This window comes from Raphanus sativus, chromosome 2, assembly GCF_000801105.2.
Source record: "Raphanus sativus cultivar WK10039 chromosome 2, ASM80110v3, whole genome shotgun sequence".
Classification (NCBI taxonomy): Eukaryota; Viridiplantae; Streptophyta; class Magnoliopsida; order Brassicales; family Brassicaceae; genus Raphanus; species Raphanus sativus.
In genome coordinates, this window is record NC_079512.1 from 31,509,000 (window position 1) to 31,531,776 (window position 22,777).

At 33.5% G+C, this 22,777-nt stretch overlaps 5 protein-coding genes across 6 annotated transcripts; 3 read left to right on the plus strand and 2 right to left on the minus strand.

Moving 5' to 3' along the window:
* The first annotated feature begins 643 nt into the window (after positions 1–643).
* Positions 644–3,940, plus strand: LOC108815886 (potassium transporter 9). The gene is made up of 8 exons (XM_018588416.2): positions 644–980; positions 1,088–1,313; positions 1,405–1,650; positions 1,743–1,793; positions 1,869–2,297; positions 2,382–2,636; positions 2,703–3,225; positions 3,299–3,940. The coding sequence occupies exons 1-8, from the start codon at positions 834–836 to the stop codon at positions 3,858–3,860; spliced, it is 2,439 nt and encodes an 812-aa protein (XP_018443918.2). The 5' UTR covers positions 644–833; the 3' UTR covers positions 3,861–3,940.
* A 2,928-nt stretch (positions 3,941–6,868) lies between these two features.
* LOC108841792 (uncharacterized protein At4g15970) lies at positions 6,869–11,124 on the plus strand. The gene is made up of 3 exons (XM_057003548.1): positions 6,869–7,239; positions 9,595–9,972; positions 10,558–11,124. The coding sequence occupies exons 1-3, from the start codon at positions 6,973–6,975 to the stop codon at positions 11,035–11,037; spliced, it is 1,125 nt and encodes a 374-aa protein (XP_056859528.1). The 5' UTR covers positions 6,869–6,972; the 3' UTR covers positions 11,038–11,124.
* Positions 11,125–12,779: 1,655 nt separating this feature from the next.
* LOC108840970 (uncharacterized) lies at positions 12,780–13,343 on the minus strand. The gene has a single exon (XM_018613764.2). It carries the CDS (start codon positions 13,301–13,303, stop codon positions 12,920–12,922), a length of 384 nt encoding a protein of 127 aa, XP_018469266.2. The 5' UTR covers positions 13,304–13,343; the 3' UTR covers positions 12,780–12,919.
* A 4,213-nt stretch (positions 13,344–17,556) lies between these two features.
* Positions 17,557–19,224, minus strand: LOC108835611 (uncharacterized). 2 transcript variants are annotated; one of them, XM_018608843.2, is made up of 4 exons: positions 18,523–19,224; positions 18,340–18,398; positions 18,171–18,227; positions 17,557–17,927 (listed from the first exon to the last, which is right to left on the minus strand). In XM_018608843.2, the coding sequence occupies exons 1-4, from the start codon at positions 19,045–19,047 to the stop codon at positions 17,840–17,842; spliced, it is 729 nt and encodes a 242-aa protein (XP_018464345.2). In that variant the 5' UTR covers positions 19,048–19,224; the 3' UTR covers positions 17,557–17,839. The 2 variants fall into 2 exon arrangements, 1 of the variants encoding a protein (XP_018464345.2); XR_001946990.2 differs by having other exon boundaries at positions 17,844–17,927; positions 18,340–18,408.
* Positions 19,225–19,366: 142 nt separating this feature from the next.
* Positions 19,367–22,723, plus strand: LOC108835607 (protein FAR1-RELATED SEQUENCE 1). Its single transcript, XM_018608839.2, has 7 exons — positions 19,367–19,485; positions 19,779–21,792; positions 21,865–21,972; positions 22,058–22,126; positions 22,218–22,253; positions 22,359–22,409; positions 22,504–22,723. The coding sequence occupies exons 2-7, from the start codon at positions 19,837–19,839 to the stop codon at positions 22,588–22,590; spliced, it is 2,307 nt and encodes a 768-aa protein (XP_018464341.2). The 5' UTR covers positions 19,367–19,485; positions 19,779–19,836; the 3' UTR covers positions 22,591–22,723.
* Positions 22,724–22,777: the final 54 nt, after the last annotated feature.

The window sequence follows — 22,777 nt, forward strand, 5'->3', positions numbered from 1 at the left end:
ATTCTAAAAGTTGTGCGGGCCCTGCCTTGGTAAAATGAAAGCAAGACTTTTTTATTTTTGAACATCATGAAAGCAAGACAAAACTAAATAAACAAACAAATCCATACAGATACAGTGTCAAATAAATTATGATTGTTTGGCAATAAAAACCGAGAATAAATGAAATTTAATCTATAGTCTCCTCTATATTTTCTTCCTCGTTGTTTTTTTATCAACAGTTGGATATATCAAGTATCAAAGTATGCCACAATCTGAAATTGAAGTATATGCTAACAATTGAAAAGAAAAGAAAAGTTATATTACCAAAACAGAAAATAAAACATAAAGAGAGAGAAAGAAAGAGAGTTTAACTGCCCGTGTCTCTCTCTGCCACAAGACTTGAGTTTTGTCAGCGTCTTCATAAACTTATAAAAGTTTCATCGTTCAATCTTTGTCTTCATCTCTCTCTCTCTCTTCTTCTCCTCTTCTTTCTCTCTTTCGTCACTCTCTGCTAAAACAGAGAAACAAAGAAGAAGAGAAGAAAAAAAAAACATATTTCTTTCAAACCGTGTTCTGTTCGCGTAATCAATCATCACATAGTTGTTAAAAAGATTCTTCTTTAGGTATATTTTTTTCTTAATTATCATTTGACCGATTCTGTTTTCTCTCATATTATTACTCTGTAATAAACTCAAAGTCGCTTCTTATACTCAGAGAAACAGAATAAAAGGTGTCGACTTTAGTATCATCTCTCAGGCCAAAATTGCTCGATTCCTCGGGCTCCGGCTGGTTTGAATCTTAGAGGAATCAATCTTAGAGGAAGCTCTGTTTTTGTTTCCGGATCACACAAAAAAATGGCGGAAAGGGTGGAAACATCTGTTCCAGAAGGTGAAAACACGATAGAAGAAAGAGAGGTAGGAGCTATGTGGGAGCTAGAGCAGAAGCTTGATCAACCCATGGATGAAGAAGCTACTAAGCTCAACACCTACAGAGAAAATACGGTCAATACTTTCACATATATAGACTTTGAGATATGGTCCGTTAAAGTTTAATTTACCAAAAAAAAAAAAATCAATTTTGCGTTTTTTTTTAATTTAATTTAATTCAGGGCTATTCGATGTTAATGATACTGAGACTATCATTCCAAAGTCTAGGCATAGTGTACGGAGATTTAGGGACGTCACCACTGTATGTGTTCTACAACACATTCCCTGATGGGATTGAAGATAGTGAAGATGTTATCGGAGCTCTTTCTTTGATCATTTACTCTCTTTTCCTTATACCTCTCATCAAGTACGTCTTCATCGTCTGCAAAGCTAATGACAATGGTCAAGGTAAAATAAGCTTTGATCAAATCTTGTATTTTAACCAAACCGGTTTAGTAGACATGCCTATCTGTGTGTATGCGTGTGTGTGTGTGTGCAGGTGGGACATTAGCTATATACTCGTTGCTTTGTAGACATGCTAAAGTGAGTCTAATCCCAAATCACCAACGCAGCGATGAGAATCTCACCACTTACAGTCGGACTCTACTCCCTGAAGGGTCTTTCTCTGCTAAAACAAAGAAGTGGTTGGAAGGCAAACATTGGAGGAAGAGAGCTCTTCTCGTCATTGTCCTCCTCGGTACTTGTATGACCATTGGTGACGGTATCTTAACCCCAGCCATCTCCGGTAACTAAACCACCTTCTTCCTCTTCCTCTTTCTTTCTTCTGTCGATAGCTTTTACTGAAACTGTTCAACTTACAAAACTATCTACCCACAGTTCTTTCAGCTACTGGTGGGATCAAAGTCAACAATCCAAAGATGAGCGGCGGTAACATTTCACCTTATGTCAGTTTCAAGTTCCAGACCGGTTTAGTTTTAACTAACTTGCTATGTTCCTTTGCAGACGTCGTTGTGATTGTGTCTATAGTCATCTTAATAGGCCTATTCAGCATGCAACACTACGGTACAGACAAAGTAGGATGGCTCTTTGCACCCATAGTCCTCGTCTGGTTCCTCTTCATCGGAGCCACAGGTATATACAACATCTTCAAACACGACACTAGCGTTTTAAAAGCGTTTTCGCCGACGTACATCTACCTCTACTTCAAAAGACGAGGAAGAGACGGTTGGATCTCTCTCGGCGGCATTCTCCTCAGCATCACAGGCACAGAGGCGCTATACGCAGACATCGCTTACTTCCCTTTACTAGCGATACAGCTCGCCTTCACGTTCTTCGTCTTCCCTTGTCTTCTTCTAGCTTACTGTGGACAAGCTGCGTATCTCGTCAACAACAAAGATCATTACCAAGATGCTTTCTATGCATCTATCCCTGGTCTGTTCCCTTTTGGTGCAATAATCTTTTTTACATCTTTTATTACAGTAACACTCAGAAAACTATCTTTTGCTTCTTCTACAGAGAGTGTGTATTGGCCTATGTTTATAGCGGCGACTTTAGCTGCGATCGTTGGGAGCCAAGCTACGATCTCGGGGACTTACTCTATAGTCAAGCAAGCCGTGTCTCATGGCTGTTTCCCTCGTGTTAAGATCGTTCACACTTCCAAAAAGTTCTTTGGTCAGATATATTGCCCTGATATTAACTGGATGCTCATGATCGGCTGCATCGCCGTCACCGCTAGTTTCAAGAACCAGAGCCAAATCGGAAATGCATACGGTAATAAGGTCTTGTAGCATTTATATAACAAAAAGCCTGAAACCCTAATGTTTGGTCTTTGTTTAGGAACTGCTGTTGTGCTGGTGATGCTTATGACCACGTTGCTGATGGTTCTGACCATGCTGCTCGTGTGGAGGTGTCACTGGAGCCTTGTCCTTGTATTCGCCGTCCTCTCGCTATTCGTGGAGCTTTCCTACTTCTCTGCGGTGATCTTTAAGTTTATCGAAGGAGGATGGGTTCCGCTCATCATAGCAGCCATCTCTCTTCTCGTGATGTCGGTTTGGCACTACGCGACGGTCAAGAAGTACGAGTTTGAAGTTCACAGTAAAGTCTCCATGAGTTGGATACTCGGTCTTGGTCCTAGCCTCGGTCTTGTTCGTGTCCCCGGGATAGGGTTGGTCTACACGGAGTTAGCGAGGGGTGTCCCTCACATCTTCTCTCATTTCATCACTAACTTGCCTGCGATTCACTCGGTTGTGGTCTTTGTCTGCGTCAAGTACCTTCCGGTTTACACCGTCCCCGAAGAGGAGAGGTTTATTGTCAAGAGAATCGGACCAAAGACATTCAGAATGTTCCGCTGCGTAGCTAGGTACTGACTCTCCTAGTAGTCATCTTCTCTGTTCTTTGGATACAGAGTTTTTTAATAAAACTGTTTGAAACAGGTATGGTTACAAAGATCTGCACAGGAAAGACGACGATTTCGAAACCAAACTGTTCAATAAACTCATATCGTTCATCCATATCGAAACAATGATGGAGCCAGGAGCTAACTCAAGCACCTACAGCAGCGCATACTCGGTCAACCAGACACTAGACCCCAGAGATGGATTGGTACATGACACCAACAACAACCACAACCACAATATCAACAACAACAATGAAAACAACAACATGGATATGTTCTCATCGGTGGTGGACCACACTGTATCGACTTTAGACACCATAGTTCCCATTGGTTCTAACAGGACGAGTTTCAGACAAAGCTACACTATCGAGGAAGAAGAGGAGGATGAGTTGGAGTTTTTGAGGACATGTAAAGAGTCAGGGGTTGTTCATATCATGGGAAACACTGTGGTGAAAGCAAGGAGTGGAGCAGGGCTTCCCAAAAAGATTGCGATTGATTATGTTTATGCGTTTCTTGCTAAGATTTGTAGGGAGAATAGTGTTATCTTACATGTTCCTCATGAAACCCTTTTGAACGTTGGACAAGTCTTTTATGTTTAGTTTTGTTTTTTTTTTCTCTCTTTTTTTTTGTAAGACAGATTTGCAGATAAAATGGAATCAAAGGATACCAATTTTTCGTATCATAGAATGTGTTATTACTGGCCGTGGTCACATAGAGGTATCTATCAATTTGAATCTGTTACATGTATTAGAAGTCTTGACGCAAGCCAAGAACCAACCATTATAAATATCTGGTCATACTTTGTGTGAAATTCTACAAATGAGGCCACACTGATGTTGATCCTAACCTTTGTTTTCAATGAGAAAAAGTAAACTTTCTCCATACAAATTCTATAAATATAAATTAATATTCAAAAAATTAATAAATAATAAATTAAAAATAGTTACTTAGAACATCATTATCGGGATCCTTGGACCACGTCCTTACTAATATTGGGCCGAAAAGAAAATCAAAAATGAGTGAATTAGTGTAGGACGTATCTTAGTTTAGGACTTTTTTTCTCGTCCTTCCGTGCCAGCTGGCACCAACGAACCCGAGCACGAGAACATAAATAAATGTTTCTCTTCTTTTGTGTTGTTTCTGAAATTTTAATTTGCTTGAGTTCATCGTACTTCTATAGATTCAATTGGGTTTATGCTGGATTTGATTATTTATGCGTTTGAGAATGTGGGTTCATCGTACTTCTATAGATTCAATTTACTTGAGTTCATCGTAGTTCTATAGATTCAATTGGGTTCATCGTACTTCTTCTTCCTCTCTCGATTTCCTCTCGCGGTGACACAGTTGGCGAGACCACGTTCGACGATTTCATCCCGAGAACGAGATCCTCTCGGTTCTTTCGCTACATGGTGACGATCTCTTATTTGCAGAGTCGAGATCCGCTGCGAAACAGCTTCTTCCTCTAAGACATTGGTCGCGACGGCAACACATAAAGACCAACCCGCAAGTCCTACCAATAAATCATTAATTTTACTAAAGTCCCTAATCAAAGTCCTAAGCTACAAAAATTATTTTAAAAACCTAAGGACTTAGAAAAAAGTCCTAGCGATGCTGATGCTTAGAGAGCCGTCAACATTAAATATCAACTTCGATTTTTTCGTATGGAGGAGATTCAATTTAGAAGCAGAGATTGATTTTTACACTACATCTGACTAGAGGTTTGTCAATAGGCAAATAGCAACGAGTCTTCATATCCCAAAATGCCATTTTATTCAAGGATTTTCTTAACTAGAGGTCGTAGCAAATTATTGACCTATTCAACGCTAAACACCGGGGGATCGAAGAATATCTAGAAAAGTATTTAGGGAATCGGTCTAATTCTATCTCCTTTCATTCCTGTAATTGCTACTTAACATCGACAAGGTTTTTCTATTTTGCTTGAGTACTTAAACCGGACGGTTCAAGCTGGTAATGATTGACCGATTTGATGCATACAGCTAAACCGGTCTAACACATTATGTCAAATTGGGAATGGAACCAATCCATAATACAAAGCATATATTTGATGTCACATTATCATTTCTGATCTTGTTTTGGTATGAATTCTAATTCTATGCTTGCAAGAAACTTCTCAGTTAAAAAAAAGAAGAATTATACCAAATGGTCACTATTTGGAGTGAACCAAATTTAAGAGTAATTGTAAATAGTTTTTTTTTGACGAATATTTTTTAACTTTGTTATATTTAGAGGAGTTAAAACCTGTAAATGGATATTTTCTCCACAATTTTATATGGGTTCTAAACTATATATTTATATCCACTTTATTTGACCAAAACAATGTGACTTAATTTTACGCACCAAGAGAATTAAACCTAAAACATATTTGCGTTCCAAACTCTTTCACTACCATCCGACCACGAAATCCTACTCAAATGAATAATATTTTAACTTGAATCTATATTTGTATTAGGGGAACATGGCTTAATTGTGACATGATAATATGGTTTATAGTTAAGTCGCCAATCACAACTTTTCTTCCTCTTTAATTCATCAACTAGATTTTGACCCGCGCTTTTGAAGCGCGGGATATTTTACGATGAAAATTTTTACTAATAATTTAACAAATATTTTGGTAATTTTTAAAGAGTGTGTATTTAAAATATTTTTGTATTTAAATCAGTATTTTTAAATTCAACCGATTGTGATTATACCGGTTAATCCGGAGATCTGACAATTCAATTTATGTTTTTAAAATATTCATATTAAAAAATCACTAAAACCCGAGACTAACCGATTGAACTGATGGATGACCGATATGTAATCTAATTGGATTTAAATTGTAATAGTTTCATAATTTGTAATCTTATAATCGAAATTTTAAAGTTCATTATTTTGCAATTTATGAAATTATGACGTTTCTACAAAATTTTAAATAGAAAATGATAGATATAAAATAACTAAGATTAATTATTGTATTATTTGGAAACATTGATAGTAGTATAAAAAATATATTGTTTGGAAACATTGATAGTAGTATAAAGAAATAAGTATATTGTTTGGAAACATTGATAGTATTATAAAGAAATAAGTATATTGTTTGGAAACATGGATAGTAGTATAAATAAAGGAACATTAGTGATTTAATGTATGTTTAATTATAAAGTATAAAGGTCTATTTAATTTAAAACTTACAAAATAAATGTTAGGTCCAACAAAATGTTTCTGTTTTAATAAGATAGATAAATATGGTAGCTGTATTTTCCTATACTGTGATTGTAAGAAATCAAATCATTTGCTCCTTCTCGTCAATGTCGGTTATTTCTACCATATAGTTTATATTTGATAAAACAAATTGGTTCGGGTATTATATAGTTATAGTATACTCATTTCGGGACACAATTGAATCGAACCGGTAAAAAGTTATGACCCCGTTTTGGTCATGTTATGACCATAGCTAGGATTCAAAGGAAGTTTCCTGTTTGAGAAAGAAAATTATCTTCATTAAGTTTCTTAACATATTTAATCGTTATAAAAGTCCTCACGAGTAACTTCTATTCTTAAATTTAAAAGACTATTCAAAGAAAAGTCGAGACTACTAAATTGAGATATATCATATATATATGGTAAGGCAATATTTAGGAAACATTATAGCAACATAATATATATATAAAGGAAACGAACGAAGACAAGAAACGATTCCGACTCAAAACAATGGAGAGCACGAAAAGTGAATCTTCTACCTTGGGATACAAGTTCGCCGGAGTTAGCATTGACGACGGAAAATCTAAGCCTGTGATATCTACCGATGGTTTGTTCGGAGGAAGAGACATGATTAGAGTCGTGTTGCTGGTCACTACCGTGACACTTTCTTGCCTCTTGTTTTACAAATCTGCAAATAATCCCTTCAACGTGGTGTCTCTATGGAAGACGACGGATTGTTGTTCTTCAAAAACCATTAACGAGGCTTCCTTAGAAACGGTTAGTATATTATATATGTTTATTGATAATTTAATTACCTCAATATAGTTTGAATATTAATATAAGTTATGAAGGAATTGCTGATATTTTTTTGATGAACTTTTTGGAGATCAACTTGAAACGATTTTGCTTAACTTCATTAGGAAAGCTAATATTTACGTAGATTTTCTTATTGCTAAATGAGTAAATTTATATTATCATGTTTATTGCGAAATTTTTAATTATTTTTGCTAAACCGATTTTTAGTACTGAATATTAAAACACTAGTTGTTTCGCCCGCACATGCGGACTTAAATTTTTTACAATTATTTATTAATACAATCACTATTAATTAAAAAATTATAATGATAGATTATTTATGTTTTCTAACAAATTGTTATATATATATATATATATTTCCAAATTCTTCCTAATAATTTTTAAAACATTTCTATATAAATTTTATTCATTATTAAAAAATAAATCTTTAAAATCACTCAATGTTCTCTTTTCAATTATATAGAATTAGAAAATTTACTTAATTAATATTTAGCTATGTGCTTTATGTTTTAAAATTTTTCATTAAAACATATTTATAAGATAACAAGACAGTATATATAGGAATTAAATTAATTAATATTTAGCTATGTGTTTTATGTTTGTTTTTGAACTTGTTCATTAAAAGATATTTATAAGATAACAACACAGTATAAGAATTATGTTTTTATTTAAAATATATTTTTTGACTTTGAATAATTCTTATCAGTATGAATTTTAATCAATTATCTAATCAAAATTTTTACAATTATTTATTAATACAATCACCACTGATTAAAAAAAGTAATAATGGTAGATTATTTATGTTTTTTTAGCAAATTATTATATATATATATATATTTCCATTTGAAAATTCTTACTTATAATTTTTTAAAAAATTCTTTATAAATTGTATTGATTATTAAAAAATAAAACTTTAAAATCACTCAATGTTCTCTTTTCAATTATATAGAATTAAAAAATTTACTTAATTAATATGTAGCTATGTGTTTTATGTATTTATTTTTTTTAACTTTTTCATTAAAAGATATTTATAAGATAACAACACATTAAATATAGATAACTTAATTAGTATTTATCTATGTAGTTTATGTTTTGTTTTTTAAAACTTTTACATTAAAATATATTTATAAGATAACAACACAGTATATATAGGAATTATGTTTTTATTTAAAATATCTTTTTAAATTTTGAATAATTCTTATCACCATGAATTTTAATCAATTATCTAATCAAAAATTTTAAAACTCGTTTTTATTTTTGTGATTAATTTATATAAATTATACTAATTACTAACTAAAAGACTATCATGATAAATTATTATTTATGTTTTAGTTATTTGCTTTTTTTATGTTTAACTTATTATTTAAAGATAATTTTCGGATAACAACAATATATATAAAAATTATCTTTTTATTTATAAATATATTTTTAATTATGGATAACTCTTATTATTATTAGTTTTAATCACTTATCTAATAAAAAAAACTTAAATTCGTTTTTGATTTGTAAGTAATTTATATAATTTATTCATTAAGGATATTATCGATATTAAACGCTCTAACTTTTAACGTGAGAGCTCCGTTGCGAAAATTTACTTAGCAAATTAAAAAAAATTTAAAACTCGTTTTTATTTTTTTGATTAATTTACATAAGTTATACTAATTACTAACTAAAAGACTCAGGATAAATTATTATTTATGTTTTAGTTATGTGTTTTTTTTTTATTTTAACTTATTATTTAAAGATAATTTTCGGATAACAACGCAATATATATATATATAAATTATCTTTTTATTTGTAAATATATTTAATTATGGATAACTCTTATTATATATATATATATATTATCTTTTTATTTGTAAATATATTTTAATTATGGATAACTCTTATTATATATATAAAATTATCTTTTTATTTGTAAATTAATTTTTAATTATGGATAACTCTTATTATTAGTTTTAACCACTTATCTAATCAAAAAAACTTAAATTCGTTTTTGATTTGTAAGTAATTTATATAATTTATTCATTAAGGGTATTATAGATATTAACCGCTCTAACTTTTAACGTGAGAGCTCTGTTGCAAAAATTTACTTCGCAAATAATAGTATAGATTTAATGAAAATTACACTACCAGACATTTTATTTTGTTGATATATTAATCTTAACCGGTGTTAAAAAGGCACTATATGCGAAGCCTAGCATCCCGTGTATATATGGCAAATCGATCATAAACAAAACAATTATTAATACAGCCGTTGTTATACAAAATGTTTAGTTACCGCCTAACATTTCTTTAACTTTGCTTTATTTGTAGGTGCAAAAGAGGGAACCGGTTTCAGAATTAGAGAGAGTACTGATGAACGCGGCTATGGAGGATAACACGGTGATCATAACCGCGTTAAACCAAGCATGGGCCAAACCAAATTCAACTTTCGACGTGTTTCGAGAGAGTTTTAAAGCCGGTTTAGGAACAGAGAGACTATTGAAACACGTGATCGCGGTTTGCTTGGATAAACATGCGTACGATCGGTGCATAGAGGTTCATCCTCATTGCTACTTGATTAATGCCACAGATTCAGACCAACTTTCCGGTCCAAACCGGTTTATGACGCCTGGTTACTTGAAACTCATTTGGCGACGAATGGATCTTCTTAGGGAAGTTCTTGGATTTGGATACAACTTCATCTTCACGGTACATGAAATACTCCCTTATTTCATATATATATATATATACAAGCTCTTTTTCAAATATGAGATTTTTCTTCTAACATTTTCCGTTTGCTAGATTTTTACTTTTTTATATGAAGGTTTTAGACTTGAATATCGATATTCTTTGTTTTGTTTTAGCTTAACTACTCTGACTTCCATTCATCACGTTTTTTCTTGATGTATACTATTGAACCATTGACATTCATATTAGGCGGCTGGTTAGAACTATATGGTAGAGATTAACTTCAGTATAAATATTACATAAACCAATATTCAAGATTGTAACAGTTATATTTGCGTGTCAACGATATATAGTTCTAGATATTGGTATGCATAATGAAAATATCTTAAGATAGCAGTACGTTGCTTTACATGATTGCAAGTGTTATTTGACAACAAAATTATTGTAAGTGTCATCATACAGTAAAATTTTACAACACCACAATAGAGGTAGCAATAATTTACATTTTTTAGCAATAATTAACTTATACACATCTTGTTTGATTAATTGCTGGACACTGTATATGATAATTTTGAAGTGTATAAATGATATGTTTGTTGAATATAGGATGCAGATATCTTGTGGCTTCGAGATCCATTTCCCCGGTTCTTCCCAGACGCTGACTTTCAGATAACATGCGATGATTACAATGGAAAGCCATCAGACAAGAATAACCACGTGAACTCCGGATTCACATACGTCAAAGCAAACAACAAAACGCTAAGTTTTTACAAGTACTGGATCAGATCGAGTCGAAAGTTCCCTGGAAAACACGATCAAGATGTGTTCAACCTCATAAAAAACAAACAGTTTGTCGTGAAACTTGGAATCAACATTAGGTTCTTTGACACGGTTTACTTTGGAGGGTTTTGCCAGCCGAGCAGGGACATCAACGTAGTCAATACAATGCATGCTAATTGTTGTATTGGTTTGGACAACAAAGTGAATAACCTAAAGGCTGCTCTTGAAGACTGGAAACGATATGTATCGTTGAATACGACCGTGTCCGAGACTAAATGGAATATTCCACCTAAGTGTGGTTACTAAAGGTTGTGAGGGTAGACGTAGATAACTGTTATTGTCTAGTTTCGTTAAGAACCTTACAATGGTCATAACCGGAGTTGATTGCTGTTTCTTGATTTATTTGGAGACTTATATTAACAAGTTAAGAACAAAGAAAAATTCGAAAAATTCGCCGCATGCTTTAGTTAAAGGGACCCTTACTTTGATTTTTATTAAAAAGCGCCAAATTTGGGAGAAGCAATCACTTTCACATAAAGCCAGTCAAGGGCCTAAAATGGCATCTGCAGATGAATGTTCGGCCCAAAAAGACTTCATACTGTTAATTAAATGTTCACAACCATGAATCATATAATAAACGATTTTGATTATTACTAAAATTTCCCTAATATGAAATTCTTCAATTGGATACTGAAAAGTGAAAACCCATCAATCAAATACGTCTGGACAACCAACCAAAAGCTAGATGAAAAAGGATTGCTTGAAGATTTCTTTTTTGTAGGTGTGACAATGGAAACGAGTGAATGTAATGAATATTTCCAGTAGTTTTTTGGTGTGGTACGTAGAGGTTGTAGTAAGAGAATAAAGAAACGTTTTAGTGTTCAACTAAGAAAAAGGAAGCTATTTAGTTATCAAGCCACCAGTTACTCAGTCTGTATGGTTTGTACCGGTCTGTAATTTGAACCGAGTACACATGACTTTATCATAAGTTGGGGACCTTTTGGCTAATGAAGTGAAAACATTATTTTCAAATAATTAAATTGTTAATGACTTTTTTCTTTAACCTCCTCTCCCGTGGCTAGCTATAGTGGCTCGCAATTTCATGCGATGTAACATGCGAATGTCGTTACTGTCTATTTAATAAACTTATGTGAAGTAGTCAAAAGAAGAAACCCTAGAAGCAGAAGACTATTTAAGATAGGGTTCGGCGAAGTTGTCTCGACTAACTAACAGACATGCATCGCCTTCCAGTATGGCTTACACGGATTCCCATTTTTATGTATTTCTCTATCAAATCTTAAAATTTTTATTATAGATTTAAGCTGTATTAAAAAAAAGAGTTTCAGAAAAAGACATATATTTAAGATTTATAATCGCTTACTGTTATCTTTAGTAATTTAATCAACAACGGTCGTGTTTATTATCATCTATATTAAGGGTGATATGAATATGCATATACGAACGTAAGTATAGGTTTTGAAGAATACGATAATAGAACACTAAACTATATGTTGAACCGTTTAATATATTTATAAGTGCTGCTAAAAAACAAATTCTTCATAAGATCATCATCCGTAATAACTGATAAGTTAAAAATATGCATCTTAGTTTCAAAAAAAAAAATAGCATCTTTACTGATGTTTTAAGTATCTTTTTTAGTGGCTGGTCAAGAAATTGTAAAACATTTATAATAATTAAAGATTTAAGTTTGAGATAGGAGTAGATGATTTTTTTTAAACTTAGAAGTAGATGATGATTAGATGATTTCAGTTTATGTAAATTAAATCTACAATTTTCAGATTTATTGTGCGTTAGAATATAATATATGTATGATTTTTTTTATCAAAATATATGTATGATTTATTTGGATGGAATTACAATGAAGTGAGTAAAGCTAAGATACGATCTCCTGCGCGTGGTATAAGATTGGATCTTTTCAAATGGTTGTGTATTTTTTAGAAAAATAAATCACTCAAGTTGTTTTATTGTGAAAGGATTAGTTAATAAATAAACACTCAACAAGAAATCAATGTTTAACTAAATTTCTTTTGATATGTATATATATAGAATTACAATTAATCAATAAAAATACTGATTCAAATCTACGAACTAAAATACCAAATACAAAATTAGTTTAACTAGTCTTTTTGTTGGGGAAAAAGGTCAAACGAGTGAGCGACAAATAAGTTTACGCGAATTCATGTGGAGAGGTAGAGAGGATTTCACGAGGAAATGGTGGTCTAGTCTTGATAGTATTATTAGTAACGTATCTTGAGGAAAACGCATAGAACCGGAAATAATAATCTTCATCATCGGGAAGCGTACCACACGCGCCACCGTCGAAGTTCAGTGAATAGCTCATTGGATCGTACCGACATTGCAGCGAACTCGCCTGTCTACGTGCAGCTGTTGCCGACATGACTAGCAACCTCCCCTTTCTCTTCAGTTTTCTGATAAGTCTCGCAAGGCACGTGACGCAGCAGTTCGGCCGCGGAGCTGAAACATCGGGCTTCTTAGTTACGGTGGTTGAGGTGGCTATCTTGCCGTCGGTTATTTTCCGGGAAAATGCCATTTATCTGACTTGTCGGAAAGTGGAAGGAGTGAGTGAGAGTGTTATGATGAAAAGAATCCAAGTGATGAAAGAGGGAGTGAGGTTGTTATATAGGGCGGTGGCCACTTTACCCAATAGTGGAACCCGTATTCAAACCCAATCGGAAGTAACAAATCCGAAGAGATAATATTAAAATCTAAATGGATATCCGAAGTTATTTACTTAACATATGTATATTTATTTTTATATTTTTAGTTTACATATCTTATTTTATTTAAAGTATTTATATTAATATTATACATATGATTACAGAGAAAATGATTTGAAACTCATTTAGAATGAATATCAATTTTTTTTATTTCATGTATAAATAAAAATTACATCCAAATTCTAAAAAATAGCCAAATTAATATTTGTTTATTTTTGAAATGTTATCTCCAAATCTATTAATCATTCAGTTTATTAAAAACTAAAAAAATAGTTAATCGAAAACTAAAATTTTAAATACAAAAAACTTAAAAATTAAATTTTTTTTTTTCAAATCTAAATATCTGAACCCACAAAAATAACGGACCCGGACTACAGAAATATCCGAACGGATTCTATACCCTATACCAAAATATCCTAAAATTTGAAATACACGAATGCAAATCCAAACATGTATCCAAACACTCACCCTTAGTGTTATATATAAATAAATGTATGTACGATATAAAACCTAATTAGTGTATATATAACACTATATGTTATTATATATTTAAGAGAAAGACAGGATACTCTTTTTTGATCCAACCAAAAGAAAATCTTAAAGCTTCAAGTGTGATGGGAAACCCGAAAACATGTAGCATTATTTTATACACTCTCTCAATAGTTTGTTTCTAAACCAGTTAGTTTTAAAATACTACAGATTTATAGTTAGGTCTTAGCCAATTATCTTGAGATTTAAATTATTTTCTTCACAATACACACTAATTTTATCATATTTAAATTCATCTGTAATTGCTATTATAACAAATAAAAAGAAAGAACTAATTATCAGGATCTAAAATTCTTTCCCTTTAGTTTAATCATTACTAGATTATTACCCGCCCTTGAAAGGGCGGATATGTTTTTTGTTTTATATTTGTTTAGAAATTTTATTTCTCTATTTTTGTTTTTAGTCATATTTATGTTTTTATTTGTATAATATTTTTCTTAAATGATTAGTAAGAGATTTGAATTGGATTTTTCTTAAATTATCTAACATATGAAAATTTGAATTGGATTTGTTTTGTTTAGATTTACGATTTCATAACCGAATATATTTTAGATTTGGTAACAAAAAATTAGTATAATTTTTGAGATTCCAAGTATATTCAGAACTGTAATTATCAATCAATATAATTGTTTACATTTTCATAATTTCCGGTGACATCAATTATAATTGTTTAAATTTTATTTTTTTAACGATTTAATACGATCAATTAGCCATAATAATCATTCTTAATTCTGTTTCTATTTTTTAAATCTGTATTTATTTTGAATTACAATGGAATATAGTTAGAAATATTTATTATATTTTGATTTAATTTTACTATCGATTTATGTTCTATTTTTAAAAATAGATCGAGTAACATGGTATCTTATGTAGGTATATCACCATATAAACATAAGGGGAAAGAAATGGGAAAGAAAAATATGTCTATTGATAGTGTCATCATCAATTAGTTAAAGAAATATGTCTATCAATATTAATAAGTTAGTCTTATGTCGATTTTGAATAAGACTTAGTTGAAGAAGTATAAGTCTATCAATGGATGCTGAGATGATTAACAGTAGTTGGAAAAAGTTTGAAACGCATAGGACAAATGCAAAACATATGTCGAGAAGAAGTATTGTATTGATATCTCCAATAAATGAGATATGCTAAGTATAGTTCTAAATTATCAATCTTACTTTAAAGCATCGATGGTTTTAATATATGATAACTGTTATTAGTAAATACTAAGGTATATATTTAATATTAGTAGATTAAGGATAAGTGGAAATAACAGATAAGTCCCAACATTTTCAATAGGCCCAAAAAAATTATGCCAAGGTAATTTTCAAATAGGACTCTATTTTAATAGAGTAGAAGATTAGATAAAACCTTTTTCTTCGTTCATTTTGTTTGCTAGTAACTATAGCTGATCGAGGCGACTACGAATACAATATTGTAGCTTAGTTAATGCATATATTCTCATATTCTACCAATATATATGGTCACCAAGCACTTACAAGTTACAAGAGTATATGCTATCTGTCCAAAATAACTTTTGAATGTTTATATTGATATTGAATAGTCAATAAATTATGGTAGGTATGCCGTGCACATGGCTAAGAATCAAACACATGAAGCTGAGTCAAGATTTTGTCTTCTTTGCCTTCTCCTCCTTTCTCCTCCTATGTCTCCTTTTCTATTTATCAATTGCATTGGCCCATTGTTTTTGATGGTTGGTTTGTTAATTAATTCATTTCAGTCTCATCACTGTAATGCACAAGTGGAAATTTCAGGTTTAAAAAACGACGAAAAAAGAAAAGTAACCGGCCCATGTGATAACGGTACACATATGACAATATAAATATATATGTGTGCTTATAGGTTTGCATAGAAATATACGCCTATATTATATATTAAGAAATTACATTGATTTATTCTTTTGAAACTACATTGATTTATTTGATGTACTATAATCAGTAGTTTTTAATGTTCTCGATAACATGCAAGTAGTTAAAAAAAAAAAACTAATAGCATGCAAGTAGTTCACTTCATAGTGACTTTTTTTTTTTTTGAAAATTAAAAGGGTTAAACCCGGGTCAATGATGACACAAGCCTAACCCCCGGGTGGAGATACAGTCCACGGATAGACCCTCTCCTGGGCATTCAAATGAGTCGAAAGCAATAATTCATATCCGTGTGGCCGGCGGAGTTTGAACCCGGATTCGCCGTATTGGGTTTTTCAATTCTCTCGAGCGCCACTAGACTGCACTTCATAGTGACTTTGTCGATCTAATCCATTGTGGATCTATAGATACAGCTTGTGTGATAAAAGACAACTACAAGTTCATTCCTTGAAATCTATTGGAGATAAAGTCTAATCCATTGTGGATCTATAGATACAGCTTGTGTGATATAGTTTTGTCGGTTTGATAAGCAACAACCCCTTTGTAGTTGTGGGTGAAAATAACTCTTATAATTAATAATTATATGGTTTTGACCAAAAAAAGAAAAGAAAATGTGTGATGATCATATATAAAATATAACGAGATTGGTATCTACATAACATTTTGAAATATAACTTTGATATTAAAAAACAACTTGATACATTTGGAGCAGATTAAAAGGTAAATAGAGTAAATACAAAGTCTAGTAAAAAAAAGTCTAGTCATCATGCTCATCAAGATCATTATTAACAAAAATTATATACATATATAGACTTCGTGTATAAAGCACGTGATCAGCAGTTTAGCATGGCTGATCACATCATTTGAACCATAAACCATGTTAATTAAAAAGTGTTAAAAATCATTCTCATAACTTATATGATAGTTTCTTGTACTACTCGAAGAGACCTTATTTTAAAATATAAAGACTATCCGTTAGAAAAGAAGAATTTAACAGAATCTCAAATCTCTGATTGTAATTAACTTTTTGTTATTTTCTTTGCAATAATAGCGTTACAAGAGAAGATAATCTTACTATTTCGAATACTGTAATATTTTTTAAAAGTGAAAATTATACGTATGAGAAGCTGAAAAAGTTGTTGAGGAAAAAACAGAGAGCTGAAAAAGTCAACAGCACATGTGTATACATTTATAAACGAATGAAAACAGACATTCATACCACATTTTTACGTTTTTGGGGGGTAGTAACATACTTTTAAGACATCTTTTGTTGGCATGCATTCAATAATTCATCACTTTCTGGATATTTTCTCAAAAGGGGGGGAAACAGCATACATAATTTACAAAAGAGAATTGGAATTCAATGAAAGATGTTGCAACTTGTTAGATGACCTAACATGAAAATAGTTTCCAAGTAAAAGACAGTAAAAAGAAGTATTTTTTTACTCTTTGTAAATTAAACTTGAAAATATAGCATTAGCGACATACTATCATTACGAGTTTCTTAAGAGAAAACTATCAATGAAAGTTATAAGTTACACAGATACCTTTGAAACTCATATTTTTTTCTAGTTAGAATATAGTCTTTTATAACTAAAATCATATAGAAACAGTTATTTTTGACAAAATAGTTTGTATTCAATTTGATATAATACATTTCTACCACTGGAAACAGAGTAATAGTATACCAATATTCGTTGCTTTTTACAGGACAAGAGAGAAGTGAAAAAGAGTTGTCACGAGACATCAAATCCAAATGCAAAAAAAAAAAAAAAAAGACACTGAATCTTTGGCTTTTCTTTCTCTGATACTTCGCAGAGAAAGAGATTCATAAAAGATTTTTGTCTAAAGATCATTCAACTTGCTTTGACCTGTAGGTAAAGTTTTAGAAGATCCAACGTCCTTCTTCTCACTTCAGATTAGGCCTCCAAGCTCTTTAGTGAACATCATCGTTGTGGAACCCATTCTGTCATCTGCAAACCCACAGGCTTTGAAGAATGGCCTAAGACAAAGAAGAGTTTCTTTATCATCAATAGAATATATGCCCAAGGACTCTCCATTCACATTTTAATTCAATCTTGTACTAGTATCAATCCCATATTTATATTCAACACTATCATCAGTAAGATACCATCACCCAAAAAAAAAAAATCAAAATAGATCACTCACACACACACACACGATAATAGCCTAAAGATGAAAGCACACAACAAATAACTCATAAGCTGCTAAGGCATTACATTACCTTTCATGCTCGAAGCAGAGAGCGGCTATGTCATAGATGTCTCTACTTGTGAGGAGCCTATTAGAACAGTTTGCTTTAATGAATGAGGCCATTTGATATTTCAAGAAGTAAACTTAAGATTAATGGTTTTAAGCAAAGCAAAGATGATAGTAGAAAAGTCTCATCAAACCTGGTGATCCTGTTAACAATCAGTTTACCAATCCCCATCCGTTGTAGTGAAGGTAAAACCTGGAAGACACTGAGACCAAGTTACACATCTTAGCACCAAAACAGAAGGGTACTACTACATCTCAACTTAGAAACGAAAGCAAATTAAACTAAACAATCTTTGAAACTTATAGACAAAAAGTACCATTAGATCGTGAATAGAAGCGGTCAAGCCATAGTCAGAATAGGCACGACCAAACCCAACAAGCTGACCATTCGAAGGAGTGAGAGGCAACACGTCCTGAAACATATCTCCCAGAGAACCCTCACCCTTGTTTTGTCTCCCCAAGTCTGAAGGAGACAAAGAGGAAGAAGACAAAACAGGAACATCATCATTATCGTCCTCACTAGTGCTCTCTTCAACAAGAAGCGCGTGATGAGGTTTGCAGAACACAGAGACAACAACATCGCTGCGGGAGATAGCTGTGCACAGCTTCTTCATGTCAACAGTCTTTTCAACAATGCTACCACTCTTGGACAAACGGTTGCAAGAGTGGTCACAACGCGAATACAAACGCCTCAGCTCCTCTAGGTTTATGTCTTTCTTCAAGGTAGAGATGAAAATAGGTATCGAACGAGGAGCATCAGAATCATCGCATTTGCTTCTTCTTACCCACCTCAGTTCCATAGATACAAGAGATGCATTACCAACACAAACCGCAAAACCCATATCTTAAGATCACACAATTAAGCTAAAATCAACATTCAAAGACGCATAACTAACTACCACAAGCATAAAGTTCGAAACTTTGATCTTAATTTTCTAATGATAATCGATGAAAAGATTAAACCTTTGTGTCAGAATCTCTACGAGAGAATCTGCAGAGAGGTGAAGTAAGTCCGAACCTGAAAGCCAATTAGATAAACTAAAAACAACTGTGTGGTGGGCTCAAGAATCTCCTTGGCGTTACAAAAATAATCCGGTTATCGACAATTAAAAATCCGGTTTAGTAATTACAATAACCGGAAAAGCATAACCGCGAGTATAGAAAAAGGCGAGTACGACGGAGGAGACGACTGTTTCTTTGCCCTAAAGATCGAAACTTTGCTGAAATGAAGATCGTTTCTGTACTCGCCTCTACTCATCACTGTCTTCTTCTTCCTTCATGTAACTGTTTCTGATCTTCTCTGTTTTGTATCGTAGTTAGCTGCTTTGCTTACATGTCGTTTCTTGTGTGTTTTGTCTGAATCACGAAGTTTGATTGTTTTGTCTTAAAATATACTAATAATAAACTATATTGGTTTTTTGAGCTATCTTTGTGCTGATTATGAATATTAAAGGTTTTGACTTTACTTGTGTTAGATGATGATTCGTTTCCATATCTGAAGCTGTTTTTGCTTACATTGATGGCGTAAAGCTTGCAACTTTGGGATGACTAACTAACGAACTCTGTTTCACAGGATTTAGTTTGAGTTCTAGAAGATTTGAGTTTTAAAGGACGAAGCAAAGCATCGTTGAATGGTGGTGATTGATCTCGAAATGCCTTCACCTTCAGGAGAATGTGATGATCAAAGGATCAATGAAGGTTTAGAGTTTGAATCCAAAGAGGAAGCTTTTGAGTTCTACAAAGAGTACGCTAAATCCGTTGGTTTCAACACCATTATAAAAGCTAGCCGTCGTTCAAGAATGAGTGGGAAGTTCATAGACGCCAAGTTTGTATGTACACGTTACGGAAGCAAGAAAACAGATCAAGGAGAAGAAGACATAGATAACATCCCTCAAGGTAAAAAACGTGGTAGAATCAACCGTTCTTCCTCGAAAACTGATTGTAAAGCGTGTTTACACGTCAAGAAAAGACAAGATGGGAGGTGGGTGATTCGCTCTTTGGTTAAAGAACATAACCACGAAACCTTCCCTGGTCAAGCCAGTTCCATGAGAGAGTCTTGTGGGCGGGAAAAACAAACTGGTGCTGTTGTGAAAGAGATGAAGAGCAGAAAGTTTCAAGCTTTAGAGGATGGAGACGTTGAGAGACTGCTAAGCTTCTTTACGGATATGCAAGCTGAGAATCCTTTCTTCTTCTACGCTATTGATCTCAGCGAGGAGGAGCAGAGTCTAAGAAACGTCTTTTGGGTTGACGCAAAGGGGAGATTGGACTACACTTGTTTCTGTGATGTTGTCTCTGTCGACACTACGTTCATCAAGAACGAGTATAAGCTTCCTCTTGTTGCATTCATAGGTGTGAACCACCATGGACAGTTCCTGTTGCTTGGTTGTGGACTGTTGTTAAACAATGAGTCTACATCTGAATTTGTTTGGCTTTTTAAGTCATGGTTAAAGGCCATGCACGGATGTCAACCAAGAGTTATACTCACCAAACACGACCAAACGATCAAAGAAGCTGTTTCAGAAGCCTTGCCAGGGTCTAGTCATTGTTTCTATACGTGGGATACTCTTGGTCAGATGCCTGAGAAGCTTGGTCATGTTATGGGACAAGAGAAAGGCTTTGTGGATGAGATAAGTGAGGCTATTTACGGTTCTTGCAAGGGAGATGAGTTTGAAAAGAAGTGGTGTGAGGTGGTAGATAGGTTTCGTCTGAGAGACAATGCTTGGCTTCAATCTCTGTATGAAGATAGGGAACATTGGGTTCCTGTGTATATGAAAGATGTTTCTCTAGCGGGAATGTGTACAGCTCAGAGATCGGAATGTGTGAGCTCTGTTTTCGATAAGTACATTCAGAGGAAAACTACGCTGAGAGCGTTTCTTGATCAGTACAAGACGATGATACAGGAGAGGTGCGAAGAGGAAGAGAAAGCTGAGACTGATACATTGTGTAAACAGCCTGGTCTTAAGTCACCTTCGCCGTTTGGGAAGCAAATGGTTGAGTTATACACTCGTGAGATGTTCAAGAAGTTTCAGGCTGAGGTGTTGGGAGGTGTTGCTTGTCATCCGAAGAATGAAAGCGATGAGGGTCAAAGGAAGACATTCAGGGTTCAAGACTATGAACAGAAGCGTGGTTTCGTTGTGGTGTGGAGCCCTGAATCATCTGAAGTTGTCTGTTCATGTAGATTGTTTGAGTTCAAAGGGTTTCTCTGTAGACACGCAATGATTGTTCTGCAGATGTCTGGAGAACTCACTATTCCGTCTCGGTATGTGTTGAAGCGTTGGACAAAAGATGCGAGAAGGAGAGAAGCGGTTGAATGTGATCTGATGTGTGGGGATTCAAGTAAGGCTCAGCGGTATACGGATCTTTGTCTCCGGTCTTTGAAGCTGAGTGAGGAAGCGTCTTTATCCGAAGAGAGCTATAACGCTGTGTTGAATGTGCTGAATGAAGCTTTAAGAAGTTGTGAGAACACAAGTAACGTGATTCACAGTGGTGAAGAGTCAGACTCTGATGTAGCTCAAAATCATTCAAGACATGAAGAACGTAACAATAACAACACCTCATTTAATGAGAATGTGGCCGACACAGGACAGGTATCTCCTGAATCATTGTCTTCATAAGAGAAGAGATTTTGGGCTAACAACATGGCTTTCTCTTTGTCAAAGGAACATTCACTACATGAAGTATGGAAAGAAACTGCTTTGCAAGAACAAAGAAACCGGTACTCGATTCTCGACGACTACCTCAGCCCTCAACAAGTGTCACATGAAATGGTACACGAGAAAGGTCCTTTACAGCGACAGAATATTAAAAAATGGTCAACCTTCAAACTAACATTGTTAGCTCTTCTATGAACAGGGACAAATCAACATGATGGCCTCAAACCGCAATGGATATTGTACTGCCCATCAAAACATACACTCACTGGTATGTATGTAACTGCTTTTATTCTATGGTGTTTGGTAAGGGTATCTCTGATATAAACTGCCGAAAATAATTTGATCATATCTCACTGCAGGGACAATCCATAACTCAGCAAAGGCTATATGGAACTGTAAGTTGTTCTCTTAATCAGTTTGCATAACCCCGAATATTTATTCGTACTGTATATGAGTTTTGAGGTGTGATTTATTAAATTTTATGTTGAAAATTATCGCAGGAACAATTAAGTTTCAGACCAGAAGTTATGTATGAAAGACTCCAGGACATGGTAAAAGACTTTAACTAAACCTTTTGAAGGTGTCTCAGATTCTCTTTTCACAAAAGGAATTATAAGGGAGTTTGTGTTTACTCATGAATGTTAGGGACAGGCAAGTTTTAGACAGCATCCTCAGCAACATAGCGATTATACAAAACAACATCAACAACCCAACAAGGATTTCTCTAACTGAGACACACTCTTCCGTTTAACCAGGAGTCTGTGTAACAATTTTTAATATATTTGATTTAAGTTTTGATGGTAAAAATCATTTGTTTATATGTATAGGACAAACGGTACAGCTAAATACCATCACAGATATTTTTTTGGTGGCACTTGGTATCGGTGGTAGTACGTTTCAATGAAACCCTCAGTTCCAC